This window comes from Aethalodelphis obliquidens, unplaced genomic scaffold, assembly GCF_003676395.1.
Source record: "Aethalodelphis obliquidens isolate GAN/ISIS:26980383/991018 unplaced genomic scaffold, ASM367639v1 scaffold27, whole genome shotgun sequence".
In the NCBI taxonomy this organism is placed as follows: Eukaryota; Metazoa; Chordata; class Mammalia; order Artiodactyla; family Delphinidae; genus Aethalodelphis; species Aethalodelphis obliquidens.
Window position 1 is genome coordinate 16,803,858 of NW_020837971.1, and position 10,234 is coordinate 16,814,091.

Below are 10,234 nucleotides of genomic sequence, written 5' to 3' on the forward strand. Positions count from 1 at the left end.
TGGCCTTGGCCCTGGTGAGTGGGGAGCCCAGATCACTCATTTCTTTGTGCCCTTGGGGGATGGTGGCTGAGGACTCATGGTACTTGGGGCTGGCGATCCTGGTGGGGGGGTTGGTGAACCTGGGAGGACTGCCCAGAACTGGAGGCTTACTGCAGACGTGACGGATGCCAGCAAGGCCACAGGCTGGCTCCTTGGGTTCTCTTGCCAGAGATGGAAGCAGGGAAAGTTCTGACTATAGTCGGAACATCACTGCCCTCTGGGTTATTTCGTAACACAAAACCCGGAACCGGTCACTAACAAGGGGAAGGGGATTTCTTTATGGTAAAAACTTTATTTACTATTTATAAATACATTGCAAGACGAACTTTTCAAAAATACCTTTTTTTTTCTCAAAAACTTAATTAAAAAAATAAAGGAAAGCTAATAGGTAGGCAGAACATCTTGAGATCCCTTTGTGTTCTCCAGGAGGGCTGTGTGCAGCGTGCATCCAACCAGAGGCTGCAGTGGGGCGGCCGAGGGCCCCTCCCCACTCTCCTGCCAGACCTGGAGGGTGGCCTCCAGGAGAGCGGCTGCGCCCTGTGCACGAGCCCCCTCCCTCCGTCGTGGCCGTGTTTATATTCTCTAGCATTGCTTACAATTCGTCTAGGATTATCTAGTATAGGTGCTATCATATCTGGACGATGACGTATACACTGTGAACAGTCATGAAGAGGGTATTCTCTCTGTGTGTACGTGTGACTTAGAAAGAAAAGAAGGAAGTCCAAGTGCAGCAAAGCAAGGGGGATTCTCTGTGTTCTCCCAGTGTCCTCGACCGGCTCCCCAGCAAGCCATTCGTCTTCCAGGTTAGATAGAATCATTATTTTTTACATTGTGCCAAGGAGGACAAAAGGGGAGAGATGAAAATAAACCTCTTTTGTCTTTAAGGAGCTTATCCTCAAGAATACACTTGCTCTTGAATTGTTGAGTGGGAAAACGCTATTTTCTGCAGTCATTGGAGAACAAGGCTATTATCTGTGATGCCCCTGGCTGTCACCCTGCCCCCCTGCCCCACGGGGCCTCAGCAAAGGCTGTGTCTTCAGGAAGCTGCCTGACAAAGAAGGGTCAGAAATCCCCACCTTTGTAGGTTCCCAGAGTTCCCTAGAACATTCTTGGTCATTATTATTATTATTTTTTTGTGCAAGATTCCACCTTATTCTCTCCACTAGTTTCCAAGCAGTGCAGGTCCCTTGAAGATACAAAATATCTTCTTGGTCCAGGGACCCCGGCCCTTGCTTCCAAGACGTAGCTTCAGGTGGGTGCGTCGTGATGTGCAGGCATCAGAGGGCAGGGCGTTCCTCTTCTCGATGAGGCCTTGTCTCATCTTACACGTGGGGACGAAGCGCGCGTCTACATAAGCAACACTGTCGCTAAGGCATGAAGTGGAGGGTTGGCTGCGTCGGCAAACACGTGGGGAGGGTTCCAGGGTGGTGTGAGCTACGGCCACGCCGTGCTTGAGCTTACAGGTATTTTTATAGGAAGCAACAAGAAGAATCAAACTGCGTTTCACTGACTACTGGAAAGTGGAAAGATGCCAAGTTCACCATTTGGAAGAAAACTAGGCATTTCAAACATCTCTTTCTAAACTTTGGTTTTAAAAAAAAAAAAAATCAATTCACCACAAAAAGAAATTGAAATCGAGGCTGTAGCCAGCTGCTGATCATGTCCTTGGCAGTCTTTTGTGCAAAATAAGGCATATTTGAGCTCCACATGAACTAAAACAGAAAGAAAAAGGAATGTATTGAAATGACTCCCCCCAAATCAAAAGGGCGCGGTGCCCACGCTGGGATCACAGGCATGATAGCCAGGCAATTGGCAGGATGGAGGCTCATTCCACACTTTTTAACAAAGCAGAACACCACGAGACGCCCACGGTGTTCACTAACATAATCACCCTAAAATTATCATTATTTTTTCCAACTTGCAAGGCAACAGAACTTATCACTAAAAATGACAGTTTCTTCTGTTTACTTAAATTTGTCTTGAGATGATGAAATATATTTATCTTTTTCCCCCCAATAGCTCTCTCATTTATGAAAAAAGATTTTTAGATATGATTTCATTCTTCCACGTGATGGTTTGAAATTTCATTTTCACGTTAGATTTAAATAAACTTTATTAACATGCTATTAATCATAGACTCCCAGAATAGCCATAATGTATTTTACTGGGAAGAAAAAGCCACGTCTTTTAGAAACACATTCCTTTAACAAGTTCTTTTGGATGAAAACAGTTTACATGTGAAGATAAATGAACCATTAGGCTCACGGGGGAAAAGCTTAACTCTGGAAATCTTACGTTGTGTATGAATGTTTAAGTGTTCTAAGTTCTTTAAAAATGAGGCAATGCTATATTTAAAATGGATAAGGACCTACTGTATAGCACGGGGAACTCTGCTCAATATTATGTAACAACCTAACTGGGAAAAGAATTTGAAAAAGAGCAGATACATGTATATGTTTAACTGAATCACTCTGTTGTACACCTGAAACTAACACAACATTGTTAATCAACTATACACTAATGTAAAATAAAAAGTTCAAAAAAAATGAGGCTAAGTATCTCTAAGACAAGCTGGCCACAGACCCTCTTTCCTGCTCTGGTTTGGGCGGGTTGAGGGCTCTGTCTCGTGTGGGTCTGTCCTCCAGGCCAGTGCCGCTTCTGGGTCGCCAGCCCCTGGGATCTATAGATGCCCCTCCCACCAGGCTGGGTCCTGCGCCCCCTCGGATCCCACCAGTGCCCAGGGCTTACGTGGCCGCAGTCTACTTGCTCTCCATGCTGTAGCAGTGCACGTCCCCTTTCCCCTTCACGTCGAAGCCCGGGAGGGGCTGCCCGTACTTATCCACGCACCAGCAGAAGCCCCGCTTCCTGCCTTTGGAAGGGCGGCACTGTGGGCAAAGCACAAATGATACAGTGAGTCCCGGAGAGGCCCCGCCAAGGGGGTCCTGACGACGGGGGCAGGTGCTCAGCACCCAGGATGGTTTCCCAGCACGGCCTCTGCTATGCTGTGGAAGCGCGACTGATCAAGGCCTTGTGTGCACAGTGTGTGTCTGGGGGCATGCTGGGCAGGTATGAGTGCCCCAAGAAAGCAGGGGTCCTGGTGGTTTTGTGTCCCTCAGGGTCTTGCTGGGGTGGACATTGGCCCCTGTTGGTCCTACAGGTCTATCTGCTGAATGGGGGGAATGATAATGTCCCATCTGCCCTGTGTTGTCACATTTGGGTGTTTCAGACCACACCCCAAGCTGTGTATATGGTACCTTCTCAGGGTGAGTTTGCTGAATAGGGACTGATAGAAATATACGAAAAGGCAAAGAGACCAGTGGCCACTGAACAGGATGGGGCCCTCTAATCGAGGCCACTCCCACCAACACTCTGAACACGGCCCTGTGTTCTGTGACTAATTCCGTAGATGCTGAGGTAGGAGGCATCCAATTAGAGAGTCCATTGAGATGCTCCCGTAGAGTGATCTGAAATCTACAGAGGTACACTCAGCATGCCTTAAAATAACAATGTATCTGACCCTTTACAGCTGGTCACCACCAGGAAGGCACGGGTGTGGAAGGGACCAACGTGGGACCTCAGGGTAAGCCTCCTGCCACAGCAGCTCACGTCAGGCTTCTTGGAAATTCTCTACAACAGTTAATAAAAACATCCCTCCACGGTGCAGTGCGAACGTGTCTGGGTCCCTCTATGGCTAGTAAGAGGCTCCAGGGAGGCCTCGCGTTGCTCTGTGGGTCGGGAGGCAGAAGCGGACAGCGGGAAGATACCAGGATTTAGGGATTTAGGGGACGCCCCTCGGAGGTCTTGGATGTGGCAGGAACCGCAAGCAACGGCGGCAGCCAGAGCACTTGGGTGGAGGGCTGGTGTCTCCTCCGCGTAAGCGGACGGTGGGAGAGAAAGGAGCTCGCGGACCGTGCTCACCTGCTTTTTCTTGTAGAAGCCCTTCTTGTCGCAGTTGGGGATGTGGATGCCCCTGGGGCTAAGCATGTTCAGGAACTTGAGATGGTTCAGCGTGTCCTCCATTTCCCGGCGGCAGGGCCCCTGGGGAGAAAACTCAGGTTACCTGGGAACTCCCCGTCTGACAAAACCCTGCAACGCCCGGGGAACCGGCCACGTGCCCCTGAGCGTCTCTGCCCGACTTAGCTGTCACCGTGCCCACGCAGCTGCCAACCAGGGCTCCCTGTCTCTCTTCTGACTCTGCAGAGCGAGGCACAGAACTGGGACAGGGACCCACAGGCCAGGACACTCGGGGGCCACGTGAACAGCTCTTGTGAGAACACCTCTCTGCCCTGCAGGGGCCTGGAGAGCAGTGCACTGATTCTCAGGAGATCTCTGCCATAGGGGAGGGTCTATATACAGATTCTCAGGAGATCTCTGCCATAGGGGAGGGTCAATAGCCCTTCTGTAAGGATGGGCTCTCGGCTGCCCGCTCAAGCAGCAGGACCACCAGAATAACTGCCGGGGCTCTTGAGTAAAGAGCAACCCCGTGATCTCCAGATGCCCAGGCCGGGCAGCCCCACCCTCAACAGCAAAAGGAAAAGCGCTCACGTATTCCGTCTCACGCTTGGACTCGGACGAGAAGTTCTGCGTGTCTGTGCTCTGAGACTCATAGTCGACCTTGTAGCGCTGGCTGTCCTTGGCGTGTCCTTTCTTGATGACGTCCATCTTGGTGTGGACGGGGTGGAATTTGGAGTCGGGCACCCTGTGCGTGCTGGTCAGGGCCTGGTTCTCTGTGCTCCCCACGCTGTGGCCTTCCTCTGACTCACTGCCATTTCCTTGAAAGACACAAGGGAGACAGAGACTTGAGGGTCATTGACATTTAACGACGGGATCTTACCATTTTGACCAAGTCCGAACCGAATGGAAATGTGATTCGACAATTCCAAGTTTAGAAAAACACCTCGATAAAGTATTATTCCATAATACTAGTGGTGAATGGTACTCCCTTGGTCTCAAGAAGGCATCTCTTAAAAATGAAATCTGACACGTGCTATTACAAAGGTAGGTGCCGCTGAAGAAAAATGCTTTTCATGCTCTCAGCTTTCAAGTACCTCCCATCCTCCACCAGGAGGGGGCAGAGCCGAGCCAGGGAAGGCTCCGAGGCCCACTCAGAAATCCCTCAGGGATGCCCCAGTGCGGGCCTCCCCCGTGTGGACTTGTGGACAAGCACATCCTCTGCCCCACCCGGCGCTGCTGAATCAGAAGCGCTGGGGCGATGGCAGAAACCTGGGAGTCAGCAAGCCCCAGGGATTCTGATTCCAGCCCGTCCTAAGTGCCGCCAGGCAAAGGGCTCAGACGGGGAAACTGAATTCTCCACAAAGCGCCTTTGCCTCAGGCCCCTGGACTCATGAGGCATGTCGGGTAGTGTTTCACAGGTCTCGCCGTCACATCTCTCACTGTCCGCGCAGGGTCTGGAACACCCACAGGAGCTGCACAGACCCTGCGCATCCTGGGGCACTGTCCTGGGTGAGTCCTTCCTTCCTTGTCTGCATAGGAGCAAATGGGATGAGGACACCACCAAACAAGGCTTAACAATCCTTTGTGCCAAAGAGCTTCACTCTGAAAAGGAAGCCGCTTCTGCACATCTCTGATTGTAATCAAACTAACGAAGACACACTTGCTATTGATATTGGAATGTCCACAGCGTCACTGGGATTTGAAGTATACTGGCTAAATTGCAGCTGATATGGAAGGAGAACGCTCTCTGTTCCTTTCCAGGATGAACTTGGGCCGGCTAAGGGAGAAGGGCCAGTGGGGAGCCCCTTCCTCTTGCCTGGTTCTGTGCAGCCAGGTAACTGTCATAGGATGACCTCACTGATGAGCAGAGTCCTGATGCCTCCCCCTCCTAGGTGGGGCTCAGTTCGCTATCTGATCCCACATCTACTACCCCTGGGGTGCCAAGCGCACTGCTCCAGCTGACCTGTTCTCTACCCTCCCGAGAACTGGCCCATCAAGGTGGCAAGCCTGCTCACCTGCCTGGAAGCCTGCCAAGGCCTCTGGCTCTAGGCTCCGAGGAGCAAATGTCTAGCTCTGGCTTGGAGAGTGCTTCTGGAGGGTTGAGAAGGGCTGAAAGATACTCTGCTTCTGTTGCAGAAGCCCTGCTCTCTCCTGGAGGCATCTCGGGCAGGTGCGCTCACAGGGGTGTTTGGGGGAAGTCCTCGTTCTCTCTGGGTTTCGATCACCCGGGAAAAGAAACAGTTCCATGAGGAGAAGTTGCAAAGTTCCCAAGGGGTCTGGTGTTTGGGGAAGCACAAATTTATCCAGCCCAGCAACCGACAGAGTAAGTTTTTAATTGGTAGAATTTGGTTTCAATTTCCTTTCATCTTAGTTTTATTTGTTTATTTTTTCCACGGAAGTACTGGGGCAAAGGGGATGCTAAGAATATGCAAATGAATATATTTGCATTTCTTTTCCAAGAACTCTGAGTAATTTCTTAAACTTCCTTGGTTTCTTTCTAATGCCTGCTGAGAGAGGAAAAGAAAACCGTTCCATTTAAGCCACAGATAATTTTCTTAAACTTTTGACTGTTATTTAAATGTACCCCCCCAGGTGGATTTTAGAAGTCACTTAGATCTTTCCGTAATTTTATAATAAACCCCATCAACCTATACTGTGGAGCTACTAAGACAGTCATCTTACTTCCCATTATAGTCTAGCCAAAAGTTACAACATCTATAAAAACTTCTAAGATCACTTTCTGAATATCCAAAAATGAACGGTAACAGTGAAGTACACACACAGCAAACGCCCCAACTGCCGTGAGAGACAAATACATCCAGCAATTCTAACCAGTCTACCGGAGCCAGTATATGTTTCAGGCAGTTGTAATTTTGCCTTTCCACGAGTCCTGAAAGGAAATAGCCTCACCTGGGAGTGGAAATCTGCAGGTAAGGAAATTATAAGGGGATTTCCATCCTTCTAGCCCCAGATGGGGGCTAGCCCACGGTGGCCTGTCCAGCTGGTGGCTGGAGGTGAGGGCTTTATCTCCTAGCCTTCAGCGACGCGGTAAGTGCATTCACATACCTGAGTGAGGCTGGCTAAGCGTGCTTGAAATTTAGAGGAACACCTGCCAACTCCAGAGTCATTTCTCTCTGAACGTCAGGTTGTCCAACCCGGTTCCCACCTCGCTGCTTCTGGGACACCCCCGGGCCTGAAACTGCTTTGCAAACCGTAAGTCTGTGTAATTCAGTATTTTTAAAGCCAGCTACCATTTCCCTCAACGTGCCTGCCCACCTTCCCCGTCCAAATCCGCCCTGGCCCATTCCCTGCGCCCCCGGCCCAGCAAGCATCCTCGGCATGGACACGCTCGCTCTTCGTTCGTGGGAAACAGAAGTCGCGGTACGGAATTGGGCCGCACAGTACACGCCCACGTTTCGGCGCGGCGCCTGCATGAATGGCTTGAGAATCTCCTCCGTCCAGGATCTCTCCATTGACCGTTAACCTCTGCATCCGCTCCCTCCCTGCCCAGGAAATCTATAACCCATTTTCGCCGAAAGCGCTTTACAATTTACAAGAACTCTGCACTCAAAGAACGGAGCGAGTAGAGGGCCGGTTGCGGAGGGTCCCTCAGGCGAGCGCCCTCGCCTCGCGGGGCTTCAGCTTCCCCACTTACAACCCTTGGGGTGGGAACAGCAGCGAAGTCTCCACAGAGGTACCACCTTTGGCCTTGGCCGAGGGGCGCGCTTCGGCGGCGCACCTGGCGTGGGTAGCTCACCTGGCGCGGGCGTTGCGGGCAGCAGGTAGGCGCGCAGGCGGCCGGCGGCGCTGGCGTTGGCGCAGATCCCGCGGCCGTCCAGCAGCGCTTGTAGCGGGCGTGGCTCGCCGGGCGGCGGCTGGCAGCGGAGGCCGGAGCCGCAGCGCTCGGTGTAGACGCCGCAAGGCTGACCCTCGCGCAGCGCGCACGTCAGGCAGCAGCCACAGCCCGGCTCACGCACAAGCTCGGCGCACGGGGGCGCAGGGGGAGGTGGCGCGCACTGGGCCAGGGCACGCGCGTCGCACGGCTCGCAGCGCACCACTGGGCCGGTGCCCGCAGCGCCCGCGCCGGCCCGTGCCGCTGGCGGCCCGTGGAGAAATGCCAGCGCGGTCAGAGCCGCAGTCCAGAGCGCGGAGCGCGCCCTCAGCATGGCAGGGAGCGGGGATCCTCCTCTCCGCCGCGGAGATCCGATGCTGGGCTGGCCGGGGGACGCGGGGACGGGGCGACAGCGAGCGGCGCGAGGATGTGGGAGCGTGGCAGGAAGGGTCCAATCCTCAGTGCGGAGCCGCCGCGCTAGCATCTGGGCAGCCTGGGTGCGCCAGCCACTATATAGAAGCCGAGTGGCCGAGGACACGCCCCGGAACGGCGCGCCGTCTGCGGGGAGGGGGGCGGGGGCGGGCCGGCGCGGACCCGGATCCCCGGGCCCGCGCCTCGCCCTGTGCGGCCTGGCCGAGTGCGGGGGCGCGTAGCGCGCGGCCGTCCGCGCACCTGCTTCGCTCGCTCATGCCCGGCGCCCCCCGCCACCCCCCCGGAACCCCTCGGTCCCCGGGAACTCGGCAGCACCACCACCCCGCCGTCCCAGGTGCCTCCGGCCACCCAAGCGCTTCGGCCACCCCGGCATCTCCGGCGCCCCAGGCCACCCCAGCGCCCCCCACCTTGGCCACCCCGTTGCAGCCGCCCTTCTCCCTCTGTGCCCCAGGTTGAGGTCGCTCCGTGGCGAGATGGTGTCAGGGAAACTGGTGAGCACAGCTCTTCACCGTGTGTACTTGGCAAAGCTTTGCAACATTTAATACCTTGGGTCGGGGGATGAATTTCTGAATGAGGATACCCGATTCGCATCGGGGTCTCGGGGAGCCAAGGACTCGGGGTTTTATCATTAGCACCTGCCTTCCCCCCACAAATGCGCGTCTGCAGGTGCGCACGTGGTTTTCGTCCTTTCCACGTAACTTCTCAAAGAGGTGAGGGCTCACACTTGCCGTCTGTACGCAAGTACTTGGTTAGCAAAGTGGGCCGGCGGCGAATGGGTCCTTAGCAAGGCTTGTCAGAGATTTGACATGACGCCTGTTCTTGTTTTAGGCATTGTTTTCAAATAGAGCTTACATTCACAACAAAAGAATATAAAAACCAATAAAGCCAGCACTGCTGAAGCGTGATTAATAACCTAAGTCCTTAAAATTGGTGATTTCCACTATCATTTTTTCAGGTCACTTTGTATTCCTGTACTAAGTTTCCTGCGGTGCGTTGAAGTGGAGACTTTGGAATTCTCGCTCATCTCTGCAATGTAAACACTTTGCACTAGGGGGGGAAGTCCGAGAGCACAATTGCGCCGGGAGGTCTCGGTGAATCTGGTGGGCCGGCTCCGTGCGGATCTTTTCAACTGTGTCTGCGCGCCCCTTCCCTAGGTGACCAACAGAGGACGCCAGTGGTCCAGGATTGAATTTGGAATTACACTTGCAAGGCTCTTACAAAGGGCGTGTGGATCAGCAGTGGGAAGTGGCGAGACCACCGCGTGAGCGGACTTTCCTGGACGCTGTAGAAAACGGATACTTGTCCTAGGAGGAGGATCGGTGTCTAGGAAGACCCTTTTGCAGTTTGCAGTAGAAACAGCAAATGAGGACCTCCTTGCATTCCCTCCTCCACCCCGGGCAGAGCTCTACGCAGCCGTGGGTGAAGTTAACATGGTCCCTACTCTGTGTGTGTATGTGTGTATATATATATATATATGTATATATCACCATACATCGCCTCCTTTTAGTAAATTGGGAAGGCCAATTTACTCATAGCAAATAAATAATAAAATAATAGTACTAACTGAGGCTTTACAAAGGAGAACAGATAAAAGGCAGAGAGGGTCTTGTCTCCCCCGGCCCGCAAAGGCACAGCCCCTCATGTCCCTGTCGCGCCCCACCTCCTTCCCCAGCACTCAGGCTAGATTGCCCTGTTTACTGTGAACTGTGCCATAACCATCGCTGTCTATTCCCTTTCTCCTGTACCACTCCTTGTACCTGTATGTTATCTGCTTTGACAGCCAAGAACAGGGTCTCCAATTTCATTGGAAAATTGAAACAAAACATGTGTTCCTCCTTAATAGCTAACCATGGAGAACTTGACTCTGATATTCCGGCCGGTTTCTGTATCAGAAGATTCTTGGGGTGGCAGGTCCGCCTCTGTTTAGCACAGTGTTATACCCGGGGCTGAGCTGGTCTTTGGTCAGTGTGACATTTT

The 10,234-nt window shown here is 53.0% G+C and overlaps 1 protein-coding gene across 1 annotated transcript; it reads right to left on the bottom strand.

The window, feature by feature from the left end:
* Nucleotides 1–311: 311 nt before the first annotated feature.
* On the bottom strand, nucleotides 312–8,306 carry IGFBP3 (insulin like growth factor binding protein 3). The gene is made up of 5 exons (XM_027124063.1): nucleotides 7,751–8,306; nucleotides 4,585–4,811; nucleotides 3,958–4,077; nucleotides 2,788–2,924; nucleotides 312–1,751 (listed from the first exon to the last, which is right to left on the bottom strand). Exons 1-4 carry the CDS (start codon nucleotides 8,157–8,159, stop codon nucleotides 2,799–2,801), a joined length of 882 nt encoding a protein of 293 aa, XP_026979864.1. The 5' UTR covers nucleotides 8,160–8,306; the 3' UTR covers nucleotides 312–1,751; nucleotides 2,788–2,798.
* Between the last annotated feature and the right edge of the window lie 1,928 nt (nucleotides 8,307–10,234).

Coding starts and splice junctions, on each gene's coding strand:
- IGFBP3 (XM_027124063.1), bottom strand. CDS start 8,159: ATGCTGAGGGCGCGCTCCGCGCTCTGGACTGCGGCTCTGACCGCGCTG. Junction 4,078..4,584: donor CCAAGCGTGAGACGGAATAC/GTGAGCGCTTTT, acceptor TTTTCTCCCCAG/GGGCCCTGCCGCCGGGAAAT. Junction 2,925..3,957: donor GCTTCTACAAGAAAAAGCAG/GTGAGCACGGTC, acceptor CTTTGCCCACAG/TGCCGCCCTTCCAAAGGCAG.